This window comes from Colossoma macropomum, unplaced genomic scaffold, assembly GCF_904425465.1.
Source record: "Colossoma macropomum unplaced genomic scaffold, Colossoma_macropomum, whole genome shotgun sequence".
NCBI classification, from domain to species: domain Eukaryota; kingdom Metazoa; phylum Chordata; class Actinopteri; order Characiformes; family Serrasalmidae; genus Colossoma; species Colossoma macropomum.
Genome location: NW_023494795.1, coordinates 14,868,541 through 14,892,590, shown reverse-complemented (window position 1 = coordinate 14,892,590; position 24,050 = coordinate 14,868,541). Strand labels below are relative to the sequence as shown.

Below are 24,050 nucleotides of genomic sequence, written 5' to 3'. Positions count from 1 at the left end.
TTGATTTAATATATTTCACTCACATAGAAGTGATGCAAACACTTGAACCATGTCAATGCATTTTTTCAGTGTGTATGCTTTGCATACGTGTCGGGTGTCTGTATGTCACCTGGTACACCGCTTGTTCACACTGCTTGTCTTTCTGGGCCTTTTTCTCGATCTCTTCCCTCTGCTTGATCTCATAGATCAGCTGGAAAAGGTCACGGAGGTCAAGGATCACTGGCTCAGCCTGAGGAGCAAGAGATGAGGAGAGAGAGAGAGAGAGAGAGAGAGAGAGAGAGAGAGAAAGACAGAAAGATATTGATTTAGTTTCTTACTCAACTCAATATCTTCTGTTACAGGGAACACTGTGTTTCGTCGTCTTCATCACTCTCCAGAGATTTCATAAATATGTAATGGAAAGCAAAGACCCTCGAACCTGCTCTCCGTCCTCTCTAAACGCTCTCTGATGAGAGGTGGCAGAACAAAGTGCTTTCCATGTTAAAAAGCTGCATCTGATCAAACTCACACTTTGTAGTTCACTTCAAAGCCCCACGTTATCATTAAAAATGCATCCCCTGCCCGCCGCAGTCTAAATGTCACTAATAACCCACTAAATGCCCAAATGTACAGTGAACACTCGGCTCTTGCCTTTGGGTATATTTCTGCTGCTTTCGCCAGCAACCATACATCACAGGGAAAAGCGGAATTAACAGCAGGAGAAAGAGAGAGATGGGGAAGGAGAGAGAGAGAGAGACAGACAGAGTAAGAGATAAAGAGCAATGAGAATGAAAAACAGAGAGAGAGATAGAGAGAGACTGAGACAGAGAAACAGAGAGAGAAAGCAAGAGAGATAGAGAAATTGAGAGAGGGGAGGAAAGAAAGGAAAAAAGAGAGAAGCGCAGAAAGAGAATATTGGCACAAAACTTTAAAAAAAAGAAGTGAGAGAATTGGAAAAAAAGAAAGACTGGGAATGGGTTAGAGAAGAAGCAGCCAAGGGGGTGAAATGAAATGAATGCCTGGGAATGCGGCGTGCAGCCGCAGAGAAAAAAGGAGTGCGGCTCTGTTTATATCCATCTGTGTCACACAGCACAGGGTCACCTGCAGTTCAGAGCGAGGGGCAATGGATGGAGAGGGAGAGAAACCGACATGTACTCATCGACTGTGTATGGGAAATCAATACCAGCATCCAGCACAGAGTCGCACCACTGCAGAGCAGCAGCAGCGCAGAGAGAGAGAGATGGAGAGCGAGAGAAGAGAGAGACATGGAGAGTGAGCTAGGGAGAGAGAGGAGGGTGTGTTAAACCACAGAGAAAGATGTATGGTGTATTTTCACTACACTTGTTCTGCTGTGCTTGGATTCCTGGTGAAAGCTTCCAAATGCCATAGGAGGCTGCAGTATCGACTGGAAAGAACAGGTGAGCCAACTAGGCACGCATGCACACTACAGCCCCGAAGTCTGGAAGCAGCACTAACTGTGTAAAAGCATATATGAAATTTTTTTTCCAAACATACAACAAACGATTCTGACTACAGCTGTTTTCAGCAGGCCTGGACCATCCAGTGGGTTTTGGGGTGTGTGCCCATGGGCCTGAGCCACTGGGAGCTCCTGCAAGCAAAATATCAACTGCTGTTTTGACTCGTGGTGGGAACCTCATTAGAAGAACAGTGAAAAAATGAACTAATGTGTAATTGTGGTACTGCTGATCAAAATCTTCAAGTACAGGGTGATTCAAAAACATTCATCTGTTTTCAAAGCGCCATATTTTTACAACCGTGAGGTGCCTAGGAACCAATCACACACCAATTAAAAGAGGGGGTCATAGTGTTTCTGACTGTCAGTGGAAGATGGCTCTCTTCAGTCTGCGAGGAGATGCTGACTCCTAAGCAGAAAGCGTTTTGCGTTCTCCACTTCAAAAAGAGTGAATCTATCGTAACTGTGCAACGTGATTTTTGCAGTGAACCTCCAACAGCTCAGAGTGTTCGCCGTTGGTTCCACAACACTGGATGATCTCCGAAATCACATTAAAAGAGCTGTGAGTACAGCGACACCCGACATGCTCAATGAAGTATGGGATGAATTTGACTGTGTTGATGTTGTCCCTACAGCTGGATATAAAACTTCATAATAAACTTTATGCTCACTCAAACATTGTACAATTTACTGCATTGTTCTGTAAAGATTTACAAGTAAAATAAATCATTTGGAAATTGGATGAATCTTTTTGAATCACCCTGTATTTTCTGAACGTCCACTTTATTTTCTCCTCCTGTCACTACTTAGTAACCATTTCACCATCCATCACTACCTACCTTCAGGTTTTTAATAGTGAGCCAGTGTTCCTGTGAAACTACTTTGAATTTGAAGCTCTGGATATTCAAAAGACGTGCTGGGGGATCTTTAAATATGAGAGCTGGTACTTTGGCAGGGTACACTTTAAAAAGTGGCTCGTCAGATCTACCTAAAAAAAATACTTCATGTGGTAACAAGTACATTAACTAGTTTTATTCAACTTAAATACTTTGAATGAATGATTCTTTCAAATGAAAGTAATGTTTAAGTTAAAAAAGAATAAAACCAGTTCAATTGTTTGTTACCACATGAAGTAATTTTTTTTAGGTACATCTGATGAACCATTTTAACAGTGTATCCCGCCAAAGCCAAAGCACTTTCTTTGTCAGCAATTATCCCTGAACTGTCATCGTAGGTAAAACATGCATAAAAAACAAAGCATTTTTGATGTTAACCTGTGCTCTCATTAATGTAATCTCGCTGTTGTTGTGCCTCAATTGAAGAAAAAAAAAAAATGCAGTGATGTGCCGAACATCGTGGTCAGTGTACCGCCATTTTGATGCTGAATAGGCCTTGTGTAACCTGCTGTGATATAAAAATTGACTGACCACCCAAAAAAAAGGTAGTCAGGTAGTGGCCCAACAAATATTTGTGCCCAGGGGCCGATAACTTGATCCGGGATCCAAGGGTGGGCACCAGGAGAGCTTGGTTTGACCAAGTGAGAAAAAATGTTTTTATGCATGGGAGCGATCCCTGATCCTCCTGCAGGTCAAGTAACACAGTAGTTTGCAAACATTTGGGTGCTGATTTGACTCTATTGCCATCCCTTTTTTGCCAAAAACAGTAAAGAGCTAAACCTATTATTGTTAAAAAAAACTGTGCAAAAAGGTCACATATGGAACTCTGCAATTATTCCATGGCTTGGAAGAAGTTCTTTCGTGTGAAAACAAACCTGGGATTCTGAACGAGTTTGATGTGAAATGCTCCGTTCTAGAGAAACTTACCAACTCAGAATGGTTCACAGTGGTGGTCTCAGGAACCACACGTCTGTAGTGCTTAATGTCTCTTGAAGCTACGGCATGAAACGGTTACGAGTACACTGTCTGATGTCTCAAACATTGTTTTACAACAGTTCTGAGATGAGCTTTTGGCCAAAGAAAACTTTGCTTTTCAAATTTGCCACTTTTTATTATCAACATTACATATAAAACCTCAGAAGACACTAAAGTTCACTGGTCATTTTGGACAGTAAATAAAATGACAATATTTGCATTTTAGACAGGCATGTCTTCTTCCCAAAGAGTTTCTCTAGAATAATCTGATTTTTTTTTGCAAATTTCCTTTAAGAACATGTAAATTGTTTTTAATAACTGCCAATGTTATGAACATCAATAAAGACTCTGAAGGCTTTTCCTATTTAAAACATTAAGGATATTTTGGAAAGCTTTATTTGGTAAACGTACAGATATAAACAGTTCTGCAATCCATAAGAAATACTCACAGATTGAGCCGTCTTGATGGCCACAAACCGGTGGTTGCCCTCTTTCCCACACACATAGCCAAAGGCCCGGTGGTCCGTGATGTCCTTGGCAATGTAGGAAATCTCATGAACTGCATGGTGGTGCTGAAGAACCTGCAAAATTAACCCAGAGGTAAACCCAGTTACACTCACTGCATAGCGCCGATAAGTCAAGACAGGAGAGATGACATGCAGAAGCACTAGAGTAAAATATACTGTCTGGCAAAAGTTTGGGGACACCTTACTTTTGAAATTTTTAGTGTTATTTTTCAATTAACTAAGATAAAATATTTGCAATGGTGCAGCATAACCTGCTAACATTTTGGGTCTCACTCAGTTTCATGTTCATCAAAGGGTCTTCTTTGGTATGATAAGGTTTTGCCTAAATAATTATTTGACGCTTTTCTCCATACCCCCCCCAAAGTATTGTTAAAAAAAACCCATATTAAACAATCTTTTGGCTCAAACACCTGAAAGATTTAAATGCTGTTGAGTGCTGACATCACAACAAGGGAATAAAATGTAAGGGGTATGGCAGTTTTAAAGTTTTTGCACAGAAAACTAGTGATGTAAAGGCAAGTCTGAGTCAAAACCATGACTTCATAGAGTGACAGTTCAGAAGTGGCAAGACATTCACTGTACATGCATTATCATTCATTACACACCATAAATACTAATAAATTATACTGTATTATAAAGATAATAAGCAATATATAGCCTAAAATATCTTATAGTCTTAGTCCAAGATGATGGTGAGGTTACTGTCTTTCTTTTCTTCTCTAAAACTTATTCAGAATCACCACCTAAACTCAACTGAATATAAACCAAACAACATACATCCATTTTTATTAGTAAATAAAAAGATATTAGTAGTAGAAGATAGTAGTAGTAACATTCCAATGTCTTTGAATTTTGGAAGCAAATAACATCAACAAAATGATACCCAGTTAAAGCCTGGGTGGAAAGAATCAATTATATACCCAACTGGCAGTAAACAGATTTTATTTAAACATGTTGAGAAAGTATTGTTTTGTTTTATTCTGTTTGAAGGTTTTGCCGATATTCAAAATTGATAGAAACAACGTTTAGTTTCCAGTTACCTCAGATCGAGATCTGTTCTTGAGAACAGTTTCCAAGTCCACCTTACCACAAAACTGAGACGAGAAAGAGTCTGACTGAAGTAGAGACTGAGACGAGACGGAGACCATTCATTTACAGAAGCGAGCCTGGTCTTCACATCACACTCGAGTACTGCAACACTACTGCAAATGGACAAAGGAAACATGCCCATTTATTAAATCTATTTTGAAAAGTGAGGTGTCCCCAAATTTTTGACAGCTGCAAGAAACAGACGTCTCTGCTTGAATGCTGGAGGCACATGCCACTGTGCCAAATTCCCAAGAGCTCTTTAGTAGAAGAAGCCATCAAACCCAGCAGGAGTTGACTGTCTGAATCTAGGGGGCGTCAGACGGTCTCAGAAGAGGAGCTCTCTAGAGGAGGCGCAAAGGACTGGAGCGGGTCAAGAGCTCTGCTCCTGTGCCGCAAAGGGAGTCATGCGGCAATCACCCGCCCAAATCATCCTCCGCAAGTGGCAATCATCTCCTCTTCACCCACTCCATGCCTGCTCATTATAACATCAGCAGCACAATGCGTGCTCCCAGGGTTGGAGAAAGAGACGTACGCCCCAAGGGCTTGACAGTTCACTCCAGACTTTTACAGGCCGTGTCATCTCACAGGGGATTCATTCGACTGTATAAGGTGCTATTTTCTGCTCTTAAATTCACGTCACCCTATGTGACATGTTAAACAAACCTAGGCTGCTTTCAAGAGCAAAGTTCTTTGTTGTAAAAACTTTAAAATGAGGTTACTGCAAGTCGCAGCCCTGCCACGATATCGGGAATCCATGTAATAAACCACCAAGTTCACTGCGTTTTTGTAACAGTAACGTGGGATCAGATACTAATGGCTAATGCGGTAATAACATCCAGTTTGATTAAATTATTTCCTCTTCTGCTTCTGGGCACACGGATTCAGAGCTAAATAAAACATGGACAATTTCTGACATTTTTTTTAATATATGGCAACGTACCAAAAAAAATGGCTTGTCTTCGAGGAATAAATGTAATACAAAGCAAAAAAGCCCCTCCTCCACCCATAAGCTTTAATCTTTCGAGTGCCTTCTGAGCCTTAGATGTGAAATCCCCCCCCACACAAAATAACTGTGCCTCCATTCCTTCTGGGTGGTTTAAAATTGGAAGCAGAGAAAATCCTTGAAAGATTAATTACTTGTGAAGCCATTCGACAGTAGCCTTCCTCTACCAATTTCACAGAATGGAATGTTTGCCCCGAGCTTGCGAAAGGAGGGCTGTGGTACCACTACACACTGCATAGGGCGAGCTTTCCATCATAATGACCCATAATCTGAGGGTCTTCTGCAGAAACACACAGACAGAGTGAAGAAACACTGTTCTCATCAGTGCCATAACACTTCATGATGAGTGTCCCATGTTCTGCCTATGATTCTGTCTAAATAAAGGCACCTCCTGTCCATCTACTTTACTAACACTGTCACTTTTCCATTGCTTATGCTGTCGCTCTCCTGACAGCTCAGTCACATCTCTGATACTTTCATCAAATCTGATTTGAGACTTCAGGTGTTGTCTTGTTGCCCAGGAAATGACACTGCAATCACAGCGATCATGTTACCAGTTCCACAGTTTCAGCCCGCAAAGCCTTATCGGGAAATGCTGGAAGAAAGAATGAATGAACCACCGATTCTGCAACAAATGTAGCCTGAAATATTACAGAATTGTTTGTGGTGCAAAAATAACGTAAAGCAAAGCAGCGCACATGACAACAGTAGCCACATGTAGCTTAATACTGACATGAAAAATAAGCAGATAGTAGGAATGTAACAAGACAGTGAGACTTGTGAGTGTGAGTACACTGAGTAGAACTGTATTGCAGCAAATCATATTATTGAGTGAGTTTACATGCACTCAATTCGATCATGATCGGATTTCTGCAGTTATCTGATTATTCAAACAGTTTTGTAAACAGCATACTCTGATTTCTTATACCAGAGTAAGGTCTAGAAATCTGATTAAGAAATCCAATAAAGAGGCTGGATTTTAGCTCAGTAATCAGATTTCAGAGTGCATGTGAACTCTTACTCTGATTTCTTTCAGATTTCTCAGTCTGCGCATGCGTGAAAACAAACCACGGTACCGGAAATAAGCAAGCAGTGTTGCCATGAGATGCAGAAAAACACTTTTTGAGAGACACTGAAACTAAACACATTCTCAACGAAATGAAGGATTTGAATATTCTTCATCTTCTAGATGAAGTATGTTCATATTTTCAGATAAAGTGGCACAATGTTTAAAAAAAATTTAAAAAGCAGCGGCATGAAGTTTGAGTCTTACGTTGCGTCTTCTTCTGTGAGTTTATTGGCTGGTTGCAAAGCAGAAATCCGATCACTGTCTGATTCATGCAGACCCAGAGTTTTCACATTATCTTATTACTCAAGTGCATATAAACACGTTGATCGGCTTACTCACAAAATCCAATTTTCTGCAGTTATCGGATTATTAAGTGCATGTAAACACACTCATTGTATCGTGACTAGCATGCTAGCTTGGGGCTAGTGTGTTAACCTATGGCTAACATATTAACTTAATTTGTTAGAGCAGGAGTCTCAAACTTCTTGGGGGCCACTAGCTAGCTGGTCTTCTCCCAGGGAGGCTAGTAGCAGCTACTACTGTTTATTTGCAACTACTTATTTAGCAGTAGAATTCTGTGGAACACATTGCTGAATGCGAGTGTAGTTAATGAGAGGAAATGCTGGAAAACCAGTCAGATCTGTGTTCTTGGTGGATTTGTTTGAAAATTCCATTAATGCATAAATTCTAACGTGTGTCTACTGCTACGTCAAGTAAATCCATGAAGGCAGATTTAATGATCAGTCTACATTAGAATAATATCTAAGTTAGTTAAAGCTAAATTACAGCCAAGTCCGGTCAGTGTACTGCATTTATGCTGCGTCAGGTTTTCATGTGAATGATTTCTCTTATGTGCAGCATCCTATTTATGTTTTTAACAGCCTGAGCTAATTTTATATAGCTTATGTTGCAGCATCCAGCCACTAAATCTACCCGTCAAATGTAAATATTCAGCTGCAAAAACGGGAAAAAAAAGAAAATGATTTGCAGGCCGGATTTAAGGACAAACTGTAAACATGGGATGGGCCATATGAAGCGGTCACATCTTGCCTGCGGGCTGGCGCTTTGTGACCCCTGGGATAGAGCATTAGATCTGGACACTACTAGCCTACAGCAGTTTAGCATACCCACTCATACTGAAGTTCCAGGTTTTAACTCAAGCACTTTTTGAGCGAGGCACAAAACAAGGCAGTCAATCAGAGGTAATTCATCTAATACCGGTCTTAAAGGCATAGCAACAAAAACAGTAAACTCCATCAGTATCAGCAGACGCTATTTTTTTCAATATCTGTGTCAGATATTGTACTACTTATTAGTGGCATCTGCAAGAAACTGAATAATCTTTGGCTGCTTCATTTGTGCCTAGAACCTTAACCTCAAGCCGAATCCTACAAATAACATAACCCGGCACAATAAGATTTAATTGCAGTTTAACAGCCACCAAATGCTCATAAGAAAAAGAGAGTCAAAAAAGGGACTTATAAATCAGCACGTATTAGCACGCAATATAACTTCATAATAGCAATGCGCAAACAAAGCTTATTAGGAGGTGCCGGCAACGGGGGACGTGTTAAACATTAGTGATGATTGTGTTTTAGCTTATCTCTCGGCGTTGGTGTGTTATTTAGGTGGAGAGAGAAGGAGAGGCGGTGGATGGGGAACGCTGCTGTTCCAGAGATAATGAGAGACTACAGTCCAGCGCTAAGCCTCTCAAAACCACACATTCACAGCTAATTAACCCAATGCTACACACACATTCACACTCGCAGTCAATACACACGCGCTAATTCACTAAAGCTTTATTGGGTCCTTTTGTAGCCACAGGCCAATAGTTTGCGATAAACTGCGCAGTTTACCACTCATTTGAAAGCGTTTAGGCCGGAAGAATATATAACCCTCTCCTGGAGCTTGTGCCGATTGTTATTATGGGCTCAAAGACAGGCAAGAGAACGGGAATGGAAAAGTGAGACTGAGGGTCCCAAACGGGGATGAGATTTCCTAAAGCAGCGCAGATGAGCGAACAGAGGCCCACGATTCCCCTTGAGCTACGCCGCTAACCATTGTTTGCAAGGCATCATGGGAGGATTAGGCTGGGTTCTGTGTGAACAGTGAAAATAAGCCTGCCCTATTTCTCCAGCTTTCCATTCGGTTCTGCATATCTGTTCTTGTCCTTCTCTCTATGCAATACCAGCAAGCTACATTCTCTCTTTCTCTCTGGCCTGTAGCAGCCACCATTCTTTTCCCATGGCTGAAAGGCTTTGTGGGTAAAGGATCAGACCAGGAGGCAGCTCTTGTTTGGCATGCGATAGTGGCATAACTCCATAGTTCTGCTCCTACTGAGTCCATTATTGATCAATAACACCCCCTCCCTAAACACACACCATCTCCTGTGAGTGTATCTGTTTGTGCAAGTGTGTCACTCTATCAATACCACAGAAAACCCAAAGGAAGCACATCTAGTTCTATTTAACTGATCCTCTGTCATTATACACACACATAGAGAGCCATAGTGACTATGTTTAAGCCACACTTATCTGTCTAAAGGAATGCCCTGCAAAACCACTGCTTAGTGGTACAAAAGTAAGATCTATTGGTTAAATTCAGGTTTGGGTCCCAGCGGTACCTGGTCTAGGCTAGATTCAGCTTGGACCCTGGTCATCTCCTGCATCTTAGGCATCATTTAAATTTCTGGATAGAGTTTATCCACATAAAAATGCAGGTGTAAACGCACCAAAGAAGCATTTAAAACAGTTTCACATCTGATCCCTCAAACCACTTCAAGAGGTTCTCTAAGGTGCATTTTAGCCAGATATTATACAAGTGTAAATGCATCCGTCTCTCCAAGCCACATTCGACAACCAAAACCCCTCCTCATACTGCTGTTCTGCATATGGTAGGCAAAAAAAGCCCACTTGAGTGCCACTTAACTGTTTAACTTAGCAGCCTTAATAGGCCTGGGCTAGGAAAAATAAAGCGGCAGTTTGGTTACCTTCGTCTGTACTTTACCTCGTCATTATTTACCATGTCATTACAATACATTGTTTTAACGCACGTAGTCCACGAGTTTGATGACTAATATAGGAAGCCATTTATTCTCAACAGCCATCATCTTGTAAATTAGTGTAAAGCTGGCGTAAGGAAAAGAATAACAGCAGGAAGACTGATTTCCAAGCTTTCAACTTTTTTTTCCTTTAAAGAAGAGGATAAATGAGGCACAACACTGGTGACTGGTAGTAAAACACTCGTTTTACTAGCTCAGTAACTGCTGCGTTTATGTAAGTTGTCTGACGTAACTTACAGATCACATCATGTTAAATATGTCTGCACTTTATTCCACTACCTCATGTCCAGAAATCTGTGCTGTGTCGGTGCTACACTGTCCGGTCTGTTTACTGTGTCTAATGTCTGTTTAATTTATCGTATTTATTGCATTGTTTCTAGCTTCATTTTTGTTTGCACATCGTCTGCACGTTCGCACTTCGTAATTTTGTACTTTGTACTTCTGTACTTTTGTTCCTTGTTGCATTTTGTTCCTGGAGGAACGTAATTTCACTCCACTGTACATAGATGGAATGACAATAAAACCCTCGACTTGACTGGTTGTTGTATATGAGCCAATTTGCATTTTACGTGCCACATAGAAATCACATTTGAGTTTGACTAACGGGAGATGCATTTGATTACCAAGTATAAGTGCATGTGGTTGAAATCTTATCAGGTTCCAATCCAGATACAAGTCACATGAAATGACTAGGTGGTAAACAAGTCTTATGGCCACCACACACCGGACGTGCCATGTTGTGTAGTGTCCAAAAATTTTAAATGATTGTTTTTAATAAATGTAAGCACACCAGAACAGACGTTCCAGGCAACACACTCTGGTACTCAGGGACTCCAGGCATTGTTCGATTTCTCAGCACGTTGCAGTTTACCACTCAGCGTTTTGCAATTACCACATTAAATTAAAGCAATTTGGAGACCACAGAAAGCCACAGTAGATCTAACGCTTGACATTTACGCAGTGCAAGACAGTGAGTCTTTAAGATGAACAGACAAATTATCCTTTTTTTGCCTCATATCTTTCAGCTCGAAAAACTTACGAATGATGAATGCAAAAATGAACTAGATTTTGACATTTAACAGAGCTTTCACTGCATGCACTCTACCTTACTAGCGCTCTGATATGTGATGCTACACATCTGGTAAGCAGTGGCCTTCAAGCTGCGTTCATATGTAGTTCTCAGCCTTATTTCCAAAAAAAGTTGCCTTCTGTCTCTTAGACTGTTTCTTTTCATTGTACATTCCTGTTTTAACCTAACTTGTCCTAATCTTGGTGTAAAATTAAGAATTTGCTTGCGAGAACCCTGACAACATGTATCTTGACCTCAATTCTGGATGTCAACTATCACACTTCTCAAAACTAAGCTTGTGCCATCCTGTTTTGACCTGTTCTTAAAACATGCCTTGCCAGTATTTTACAAATTATTTCACCAGAACATGCAATATTGCTGCCTGGCAGCAGGAACAAGTAGTGGCTGATTTAGAATATTTCTGGTGAACCCTCATTTCCCCATTACCACCACTAGCCCATATAAAGTTCTGATCCCAACAGAAGCCACATCGCCCCCAACACTTCCTGTAGTGTACTGAAATTTGTCAGAGTTAATGTATATATAATAAACATCATAGAGCTCTTTTGTTTTCAAGCAAACAACCTTTTCCCGTAACTGATATTGCTGGAGACTAATTGACTTTGTCAACTAATAATTGCTGCTCTAAACGACTTATTTGCGCAGCTACTGCTACAAATGCACACTGCAGAGACATTACATAGACAATATGTGAATCATCCAATTCTCCACTGTCTTTGTGAGCTCGTGCTTGAGAGAGTGAAGGAGAATGATAAAGGCAGAGGAGGCAGAAAACAGCTGAACTCATACCCGAAGTGGCAGACGCTTGTATGGGGAGGTGGCGTTGCTCTAATTGTTCAATCTTTCACCCTCCAAAATGCAAGCCAGCATCTGCCGCCTTGAAGCGGTGCCCAAAAGCCGTGGCGCACCAAAGCGGGCTCGTCATCCATTCATCACTGTGCGGCACAGGAAAGGCAGAGAGAGACAAACACTTTGTTTTTCTGCCTCCTTCGTTCACTTGGAGGTGAAAAACAAGGGGGATGAGTCAGAGGAGAGAGCGGAGTGAGTGATCAGCCCTGTAAGTAAGGTCTCGCTCTCCAAAGAGGGTTGATGTAATGAAATAAAAGCAGCCTGCATCATTACAGAGAGGAGGATCATTATTACAGAGATGAACTATAAGCACAAATATGGGGGAGCTGATGCCGGGTCCTTCTCTGAGTATGAAACTCGTCCCCTGCATGATAAGCGCCCAGGCTGTGGGTCTAATGAGAAATAATGTCTATGGTGCCCTTTAAAAGAGAGAAATGAGAGAAGTCTGTGTGCGTGTGTTTGGTATTTATCCTCATGGAAGCAGATTTATGGTAACCTTGTGCACTGAGTCAGGTTTATCTACAGTACGCATACAGATGCATACACAGACACACACATACATAGTCGACATATATAGGAGGGGAATGCACACAATTTTCCCCTCACGCCCAAATGTAGCCTTTCGGGCAAGAGCAGTTTGATCAGTGAGATGCTTTGAAGCCATGATGAACATATAGCTAATAGAAACTTATATTCTACTGATTAGTATAAGTATTGTGCAAATTGCATGTCTAAATCATATCACATTTGCCTCAAACAGCATAGAGTTGTCAAGCAATTTCAATCAGACTTGTGTACTTGGTTTCAGGCTGTATGACTTACAGTTAGCTTTAAAAAAACATAGAAATATGGACAAAATTCAGGCTTCATAAATGAAGCTGATCCTGCTTTTACCAATGCAACCTATGTGGGGGTATAAGCTTCCATTACTGGTTAGCTACACTACATGTCCAAAGGTTTGTAGATACCTGCTCATCTGTTTTTTTTAAATCAAGGTTAATAGTGTGAACATTGGTGAGGCCACTCCAACTCATCCCAAAAATATTTAATGCTGCTCCAACACACCAGAGAACACAATTCCACTGCTCTACAGCCCATTGCTGGGGGAAGGGAGTTAATACCCCTCTACTTGACACATGGCACTGGGTATGGTGACCTTAAACTTTTAAAAATAAAAAAGCCAAAAAGGGTTCCTTATGTAAAGCCAGAGAGGAGCCACTTTTGACTCTCTAAAGTAAGCTTTAAATGGATGGTTCTTTAAAGAACCTTTCTTTGCAAATGATGTGAGTGTGAATGAACTTCCACAAGGTTAAGGTTCTAGAAAGAACCCTTAAATTGGTATAGAACCTTTACATTATGAATGTTCTTTAAAGATCCCTGCTCTATGGCACTCCTGCTTCATGGCATTTTTTCCCCATAGGCCTTCTGCTCCAGAGCATCCAGGACTACACTATATTTTTGTCTTTTACAATGGTCACTATGTCAGATTGCCATAGTGCCATAAGTTTGTGCCATGTCTTAATCGAGACGGCTATCGTTCACATTTTTGAGTTCACAGGTCATCAAGGAGGCGGATTAAGAAACTATGAATCATGGCTACAGAAGCGCTACGCGTGATGCTGGCAGTTTTGTGCTCTGAAAAGAAAAAGAAAAAAATTTGAACCTATTCCTGGGTGTCACAAAGAGGACAGCATGGGTCTATCCATTCAATGAGGACTTGAGGTAACGAATGTGTTAACATATCAAGAACATTATGTAAATGTAGCTGGCCACCAGGTTCACTGTATGTAAACAGACGCTTTAAGTGCTACTTTTTGCCAAGATTTATCCTTTTGGACTCTGTCATGGTCCTCCTTCAAGGAAACGTTAGAAAGGCAGGGGTACTGTTGCCATAGCTCAACAAACCTTTCCTCTGTTTCGTTGTCCCGTCTGAAAGCTGCAAGACATCCCTCTTTCTCTTTGCCATTTTTACAGAAGTGCACCAGAGAGCACTCGGTCATCCTATTGTTTAATGCTAAAGAGTGTGTTGTAGGAGATGTTAAACTAGGCGGAAAAATACACGGAATTCTGACATGCTAGACTTTTTGGTGGGGTGTCGTGGAGCATCCCAGATGACACTTCACTGTTCTTTGATTAAGTCACACCACAAGACTTGTTCACCGATCCTGATGCTCATATTTGGGTCTGACGCTGGAAACTTACTGGCTGCAACAAAATTATGTCAAAATTGGGCCAAATTGTGTAATCAGTGAATGTAGTCAGTGTAGTCTGATCAGTCAGTGTAGTCTGAATCAGTGTTGTCTGATCACATGAACAAGGTTTGAGATGGGTTTAGATGTAAGTACTGCAACGTATACAGTAATACAAGCTTAACACAAAACATTTTCTACATAATACTTTGAGTACCTAACACCAATACAATGTGTTGTGTGAGACCACTGTTACATCAACACAGCAAAACTCCACTCAACTCTCCAACTCTCATTGCCTGTGGCTCCAATCCTGAAGATTGAGCATGTATACACAGACTTAAGCACACACACGCACACCGATGCACACAGCTAAAAGGCTGAATTGTGTTGTAGGAGCCAGATTACACTGAAGAGAAGCTTCAGCAGAGTCACAGAGGAGTTAGACAAGCTTCCAAACACAATGTACACTAAAGCCCAGCTCTACTTCAGCCTGCAGCAAAACGCCCTGCTCACAGTGTACACAGGCACACATACACAACACCACACCGCCAGGGCATGAAACACAGCAGAGAGAGGCAGAGCAGAGAGACACAGAGAGAGGCTGAGAGCAAGAGAGAGAAAGAGAAACAGAGAGAGAAACAAAGAGAGAGAGAGGGAAAAAGAGGAGAGAGAGCGAGCTTGACTGTAAGTATAGTATGCAACATGTGACTAGTGATGTGTTAAAGTCTGATAAGCACATGCCAGATCTTGTGTGTGTATTGATGCTTGCAGAAGTACAGGCATCAACACACACACAGACACACACACACACTAACACATACACTGTAAGACACCATGCAGAGTCATCGCCTCACTCTCTTTTATCTTTTCTCGCCCATGCATGTGTCTGTGCAAGAGTATGAGTGTGTGTGTGTGTATATATATATATATATATATATATATACACATACATACATACATACATACACACATACATACACACACACACACACAATATGGACAAAAATATTGGGACATTGGGACTCCACTGGAGCTCAGTCATGCTAACATTGAAAAGGGCCTTCCCTAAACTGTTCCCCCAAAGCATATAATTGTCCAAAATGTTTGATTTTTATAAAATGTTTGCACAATGTTAAAGCAGCTGCGTTATAAATCTGCCTTACATCAGTTTATTAGTATTATTTCTTTTTTTATAGATCACCTTTCATAGACGCAAGGAAGCTTTACAGTGTAAGTAGTAATAGAACTACTTAGAACTACTTTTGCTTTACAGTATAACTAATTAATAAAAGCATAGAATTTTTTTTAATCTAAATCAGGATAGGACATACTTCTTTTATTTTAAAAAGTCATCCATCCACAGAAAAGGTCCAGATTTACTTAAAATTACTTATAATAGCAATAAAATATTGTAATTTTAGAATACATTGAAATTAAAGGTTTTTTTTCTGTCTTCTGTGAAGTTGAAGAGACAATGACATACTCCGTAAATTTGGATAAATTAAACATTTAAAATGTAACAAATCCATTTCACCTCTTGTACTGGCCCGGATAAAAGATTTCTTTCTAAACACTTGCATACAAATCTTTTAAAAAACCCAATGCTCATGAACTGTGCACTCTAACACATGTAGCACTCTGGCACTGCCAGTTGTAAAGGTCTGTACATCGGGTTGGAAACTTGCGCTGAGCTATTTACATTTTTTACATTAAACTCACATTTTATAAATCACTAATTCAGATTAAATCTGTTCATATGAACAATTCATAAATGAGGCCCCTGTTTCTTATTCTCTAGTGGAGAATCCGTCTGTCTTCAGCTACAGCGCGTCCACTGTCCTTCACCTTTTAGCTTTCATATTCCACAGCCAGCGCTGTCTCATTAACAGACTTTACACTGATTTATGGCCTTCCCAGCACTCATCTCTCTCTCCTCTTACACTCCATCTCTCTCACTCTTCTCTAACATTCCATTAATCTCTCTGTCGTTCTCTCATGCACACATGCATACTCACATCCACACACACATATATATATATATGTATATATATATATATATATATATATATATATATATATATATACATACACGTATCTATATATACATATCTATCTATATTTCTATCTACCTACCTATGTGTGTGTGTGTATATATATATATATATATATATATATATATATATATATATATGAGAGAGAGAGAGAGGGGCTTTTCATTGATTTGCTCCATTCAGACATTAGTCACTGCACTAATGTTGCAGATGAGCCAATGCTTCAGCGTCTCCTTGTCACAGCATGCCCAAAGACATTCACTTAGCAGCCAAAAACCTGCCTGCCTGGCTTTCATTCCGATACGAGGAGACTCTCTCAAACATACTCTCACACTCTCTCATCTGCTCTCTTTCTCATATCTGAACATACGCCTGTCTCACACATGCCATAAGGGAAGATGTGTTGTTTTTATTACAGTCTCTGTGTGTAATCGTGTAGGAGACACCTCATTCACACGCACACACACACACAGCGGAGGTCACGGTGAGTGTGTTCATATTTAATAATCTCAGTATGAGCGATAGACAACATGTGATTATTCCGATCACTCAACCCTGACTTCCAAAACATGCTGTTGCCACGGTGCCAGGTAGCCACTAATTAGTGGCTGCCATGGCGATGCCAAGAGTTATGGACACAGCTTTTGATTGGAGAGAAAACAAGACCAAGAGGGAGGAGGAGGAGGAGGAGGAGGAGGAGGAGGAAGAGAGAGAGAGAGAGAGAGAGAGAGAGAGAGAGAGAGAGAGAGAGGAGGGAGCGCATGGAAAGGGATGGAAGAAATGGAAAGGGAGAGAGAGGGAGAGAAGGAGAGAGGGAACGAGAGAGAGAGACAAAGGCGGAGCTATTAAATAGAAATAGATGGAAGAAATGGGGAGAAAGAGAGGTGAAGAGGGGGTGAGAGAGAGACAAGGGTGGAGGGACTGAATAGAAAGGGATGGAAGGAATGGAGGGAGAGAGAGACAGAACAAGAGAGTGCAAAAGAGGGATGGAATGAGAGAAGCAGAAGAAAAGAGGGGGAGGGACAGAGAGAAAGAAAGAAAGAGGGAAAGAGGGAGAAAGACAGGAGAGGGAGAGAATCAGAGAGAAGAAAAGAGAAAAGAAAAAGAGAAGGAGCGTGCAAGAGATACAGAAAACAGAAAAGGAGAGAGACAGATGGCACAAGAGGGAGAATGAAAGAAAGAAAGAAAGAAAGAAAGAAAGAAAAGAAAAGGGAAGAGAAAGGGAGGAGAGAGCAAAAGAGAAAGACAAAGAAAGAAGAACAGAGTATGGAGGATAGAGAGCGAGCGAGGGGGAGAGTGAGAGGGAAAGAGGGTAAAAGAAGGGAGAAAGACAATGAGAAAAACAGAAGGAAGGGGGAGATACAGTATTATGTCAATAACAGAGAGAGAAAAAGAGAGAGAGCAAGAGAGAGGAAGAGGGAGAGAGGGACAGATGAGTGCAGGCCGCTCCTCCTCTGTGTCTGCAGGCGACTGGGCCTGAGAGAGAGGTAATTAGAGAGGAGAGGACTGAACTCAATCACACATGCCACCTGTGCCAACACACACACACACACACACACACACACACACACACACACACACACACACACACGAACAAGCGGGTGGGCAGTCAAAATGACTCCCTTGAGGTTGGCAGTGGAAAGGATCTTGAGAAATCAGTCGCCCATGGTTCCCTCAGGGGACGCCACGGCATATGGAGAGATGTATAACGCAAGTGTGTGTTTGTGTGTGTTCATAGGAAACTCCAGAACATGATCTTTACTGTAGTGAATATGCAAGTTTTTAAAAATAAGAGTTTTGTCTGACTTGTATTGTGCCTCATTGAAAATGCAATCAGGGCTGAAACCATCCTAATAACCTCAGCATTAAGGAGCGGGGCTAAACTGCTGTAACCTGAATAGGGGGATAAATGTAAATGAATTGGCTTTTGTGACAGAAAAAAACAATTTAAATTTCTAGTATAGTTCAGGTTTCTATAAATGGGCTGCACGCAATGGGGAGTGATTGGTATGTTTTGAAACTTGTTTGAATGTTTTTGCATTCCATTGTTCTACTTCAGAAAGTTTTTTTGTTCCCTGAAATTAAATGGTGGTTATAAACTTCCATTACTTATTAGCTACATCAGCAATAGCACAAACACTAACTACTAACACAAAGACTGCTTAATTTTTTAAAAACTATCTGCTGAACATCTATTTTCCTCCTCTTATACACACACGAACACACGCCTTCAAACCCGCGCGCACCCCCACTCCCACGCACGCTGTCTAATGATATTAGAGTAAGTGGAACAGACATAGTCATTTACATCAACAGCTGTTTTTATGTGTGCCAAACTGCTTTATTGGACTGGTCAAATCTCATTTCCATGCAAATCAGAGGCGGCGGACGGCGGAGACGACACTTCGGGCGTGCCAGGGGCTGACTTATGAAACTAAGTGCTGATTGAAACGGGTAACCATATTGGACGGGTTATGGAAATTGGACATGAGTGGGGTGAGGGTCATTCAGCAAATTTCATTTCTACGCGTCAGTAAATCATACCAACTTACAAGATCCATTTTCAAACATCCCAGAAATAGACTGTGACTATAGAGGACTAAATCCTGTATAGTTGTAGATTCTCCACAACATTATTTTTTAAAATGCTGCCCAATACTATTTTTCCCCGTAGTATTACTCTTTTTTTCCTGATGTTATTTTTCGGTTTGTTAGTCATCCAAAGTTCTCTCTCTCTCTCTGCACGCTGAAAGCCTCCTTTTCTTTTTGTGCTTTATCTAGTAGATGGTCATATCTCATTTCCAGAGCTGTAGATTACCTCAGTTTTTTTTGAGCATGAGAGAAATGGAGGGCAGCTTCTCCCTGTCAAAGGGTTGCAGAGGTTGCCCTCCTCAGCTGTGAGTAAGAGGGATTTGTACTAGAGCTTTTCATTTTAATGAGTTAAAAAGGAGCTGCGACGAAGTGGAGAGATCGTCTCTCTGTCACGGAGGCTTCTGTACAAAGCCCCTCTGCCCAAACGTTCTAGAGACCTCCAAAGGAGGATTCTATACTGCACTCTTAGGAAAAAAGGGACTGTCACTGGGGCCGTACCCCTCTTGTCTCTGGGGTGGTACCCTCAATGGTACATCTCAGTACCTTTAGTCAGGGAACATAATTGTACCATAATCCATTGAAACTATATTTTCTAAGCTGTATTGACTCCACACACCCCGTCTCGTCTCCAGGCTTTTTATTTTATTGCTCTGTTTTAAAGCATTAGGTTATGAAAAAGGTACAAATACGTACTTTTCACCTGGGACTTACTTAAGGTTCATAATTGGACCTTAAAACCACTGTTGTACCTTTGAGGGAACAATTACATTGTTTGTACCTTGATGAATGAAAAATGTACCTGCACAGCACCTTTATTTCATACAGTGTGTGTAATACCTTCTAAAGCTTTAGTGCCAAACTTTAACCCAGCTGGTTCACCACTTTGCATCTTTAGTAATAACACATTCTGCTGATTTCACACCACCTTTGGTTATCTTAAGGCTGATTAGCACTTCTGCGAATATGAACATAAATGTATCCACATTGAGACCTAAAGGACAAGTTCATGGGTAAGCACAGAGGCCACGATGTGCACACCTTCAACATCTTAATTAAACGTCAAGCAAATGTTGAGCTGAGCAAATGCTGATTAGCTATCCGGAAGCATCAGGAGCGAGATGAGACCTAAATAATACCTGAGCCACATCAGAACTACAGTGAACAAAATCAAACTGAGCAGATTACAGATCGGCTGGCAGAAGACGTGCAACCTTACCAACATTTACACAGCCCACCTTCAAAATCAGTGACGTGATTCATTTTTGGAGAGACAACAAAATGCAAGAGTTCCGTCAGAACACAGCACCCAAACATGTTCACATAGTCACGTGCCAAAAACAAATAAAACGTTAATTCTAGTCATAAACCTCTGAGAACTGATATCATATTGCTGTGTGACAGGCAAAGTTTTCAATGTGGAAATCTCTCAGAATGGTGTCTGAAGGACGGGGACATAGATCCCGTTTACACCTGGCTGCTGCATTTATCTTGAGCATCAGGATTATACCTGACTAGAGAATAACCACATAAAAAATACAGGTGTAAACGCACCCATAGCACATTTAAAACAGATTTATATCTGACCATTCAAACCACTTCAGGAGGTCACAATTTAGCCAGATGTTAGTGTAAATGCATCCATCTCTCCACGCCACATTCAACAGCCAAAACCCCTCCTAATGCTGGGAGGGCGCCTCCCTCTGCTCTTCTGCTTATGGGAAAAAAATGCCCACTCTACTGCCACCATTAAACAGCAGCATTGCAGCTCCTAGAGTTTCTTCTCTGAGTTTAACTTGGTAGCCTTCAGTGACCCGAGAATAATGCGCCAGGTCAGTTCATCCTCACCTAGTCATTATTTGCTGTCTCACTACATTATATTACAATTTAACATGTAGTCCATTACAACAAATGACTAATACCGGAGGCTAAATATTGATGTTATGCCATCTGCATTTCAATCTGACCAATGAGAGATGCAACTGACTATCAAGTGTAAACGTATGTGGTTATATTTTCATCAGGTTAGAATTCAGATGCAAGAACTGAGATGTAAATGGGATCATAGACGCTGTAAAACTGTTCTAAGCTGTAGTAGAATCAGGCACAGTAGCTGAATTTGTTTTCTATCAGAGTACTTGTAATGTGTGTGTGTGCAAGTTCATAAGTGAAGTGTCTGGTTTTGGCAGGCCATCAGTGGGCAGGGCCACAGTGCGATTAGTCCAGTCACTAAGGTTCACACAGCGCTCTGCTGATCTGCAGTAATGACATTAGGAAGCCTCTCCTCTTCATCAGAGGAAGACCTCGAGGGAGATGCCAACACCAGAGAGCTGTGAAGAGTGCAGACAGAGAGACACATGCTACCAAATTCTTATTTAATGAGTCTGCCCTCCTCCTCTGCCTCTCTCTATCTGATGCTTTATTGGCATAATCCTAAAAAAAACATGCTTCAATGCCAAAAGCACTAAAATGAGATGTTCTAAGATATAGCAGCACTCAAAGGTTTAGATACAGCAGACCGAATACATGTTTCAGAATATTGCAGACATTGTGATCTACAGACTTTTACTTAGATGCTTACAATGTGTTTCTAAGTCAAGTATAAACAGTGAAGATAAACTTCAACTCAATTTACATATGGTTTCATTTTAGTTCTTCACTAGCATGTACGTCTGAGCAGCCAATAAGTTCTTAGCATCTAAGGAACTTCTTCAGTCCTATTAGGAAAGCATTCTAGGGAGCTCCTCACGAAGTTGCTTAAGAAAATACAGAGTACTAGGGATGCATAAGAGGAACTGGCTAAGATCATAATAGGCAGATTTTTGATCCAAACAGCAAGTTGATTATTCATTTTGGCTGGTCTGTGTTGCAATTTTATGATGTAAATAATATGAGGCAGATCAATTCTCTTGCACTGTATTTGAATGTCATTCTGCTGAACCGTCAATTATTTATTTAATAAATTTAAATTGTATTTAAATTGTGACTGTGGCTAATGGAATTGTGCACTGGAATTATGAATTAGGCCAGCAAATAGCACACATAACTGCAAATAGCAGCCTGATCTGGTATAACTGAAAATAACTGTCCAGCATCATTGCTAAGATTGCTGCTGAGTGGTCAGACATTCCCACAAAGACTTTGATAATACCCATCATAAAACACTTTATGGCTTGATATCACAATGTATCACAATATTGAAGTTTAGAGTTCATATCTCCACTATGGTGAATGTGTGGCAAATGGCAAGCTGAGTATAGAAGCTATCAAAGAAGATCTCCTCGTCTTTTGCAGCTACAGCCACCTATAGGTGATAAGCAGGTCCTTCATCCACAGCTGTAGCAATGGATATGTACACAGAGCTGAATAAATGAAATAAATATTAATGCAAGGGTTTAAATTATAAATAGAATTACAATTCAGCAATTAATCGTGATATCAGCACGGTTCTAGCCAACGGTGCGCAAAGCATACTGAAAACAAGTCAAAGAATCTAAAAACATTTTTGAATTAATATGCTTTTGCTCACTGTGTTATTCCAAACATTCTATTTAATAGGTATAATGTATTCTGTTATCCTAAAACATGGAAGATAGAACTAGAAAAACAAACAAACAAACAAACAAACAAACAATCACTACAGTCGTCTGCAAAAGTTGGGGAGCCTCTGGTTAAATTAGATGTTTTGGTGATGATGTTTTTCTACATGAAAATAAGCACACATCTTCTACACATTTTAATGCACAATTCCTTGTTATAACGTGTTTTTTTAATTTGCTGATTTTGAAATATTGACAAAAAAATAACATGAAATGTGGCCTGTGCAACAGTTAAGGCACAATTTATATTGTATTTCTTTCCAATAAGTCAAACTCGGCAAATAAAAAGAAATTAAGCACTGAGAATTGCAGAAAAATGAGATACATGTGGTCGTTGGAGAGAATGTGTTAAATTTTACTCACTTAGAAAATGTGTTTAGAAAATGTCATTTAACTGGGGTGTTCAAACTACTGCATACAACTGAATATTACCATCACATCATTTAGACAATGGCGATGTGTATTGCTGTTGTCATACACTGCCCTTCAGACTAATACACTTCAGGCCACCAATGGGACATCACATCCCTCTTGCTGAAATGACCCGCAGCTTTTTCATTGTCATTAGGTCTTATAAAATTAGAAATGGGAGTTGTAAAGTCCCTCTCTATCTCTCTGACTCTTTTGCGCCCCGTCCCTTTCTCTCTCCTTTATTTCATTCTATTTTCTCTGTCCTCTGTCCTCGTCCATCCACCTGGGTCTCTTGTAAAAGCCTCATAAAAACTGACGGTTCTTCTGAGACTTTGTTAGAAGTACATCAGGCAGTGTGTGTCAGGTCTGCTGTGGCTGGAAAGCAGCAAAGCTCATCTGCTGTTTGCAACCCTCGCAGTATTGTCCAACAAGACGTTTTTTCCCCACTCGAATCCAAGAGAAAGGGGAAGATGGGTAAATCTTCAAGAGAAAGAAAACATATGAGAATGAACGATATGAAAGGGCAGAGAAGGAGTTGGATAGAGGGACAGTGAGAGATGAAGAGAGATGGAGAGAGATAGCAGGATGAAGTATGGCCTTGACTGCTATAGAGGACAGTCCATCCCAAATCTAATAAGAGCTTTAAAACAGCCACAATGACAGGACCCAGTCTTCCTGCCTCACAGCCTATCACTGTGATATACACCCCGGCTTCACTTGCGCACACACACTGCAGCACTTCTATATTCCTATAACAGCTCTAAGTCCTGGGATTACCACCACAGTGACACAAGAGCTGTGTAATAGAAAAGAGAAGAGGAGGCTCGAGCCCCAGCCTCTCCAGAGCCATGTCATCTCTTCACAAATACCTCTTTAAACCAGCCACTCGGCTGAAAAGCAAACATCTTCCTTTAAAAGAATACTTTGGTGAAGAATCTAATTTACACAATGTGTCCTTTAAATAAACTAATATACACCATAGGAATAGAAGCTTGAACTGGAGCCATGAGGCTCATTAAGTCAAGTGTCAATGGGTCTTTACTGTCATTACAATATAACTTGTATATACTGGAATGAAATGCTGTTCTTCAGGCCCTTTGGTGCAACACACAACAGCAGCACATAAACTGTGTAATGTAGTTAACGCATGCATAAATAAACAAATGCTTACCTCACCACATACCAAGCAACCACTT

At 40.7% G+C, this 24,050-nt stretch overlaps 1 protein-coding gene across 1 annotated transcript in view; it reads right to left on the bottom strand.

The window, feature by feature from the left end:
- Nucleotides 1-24,050, bottom strand: part of dab1a (DAB adaptor protein 1a) — a 198,594-nt gene that overhangs the window by 39,166 nt on the left and 135,378 nt on the right. Inside the window, exons 5-6 of the mRNA XM_036581581.1 lie at nt 3,774-3,905; nt 110-229 (exon numbers count right to left, since the gene is read on the bottom strand). Coding sequence (XP_036437474.1) covers nt 110-229; nt 3,774-3,905 — 252 coding nt within the window. The remainder of the gene's footprint in view (nt 1-109; nt 230-3,773; nt 3,906-24,050) is intronic.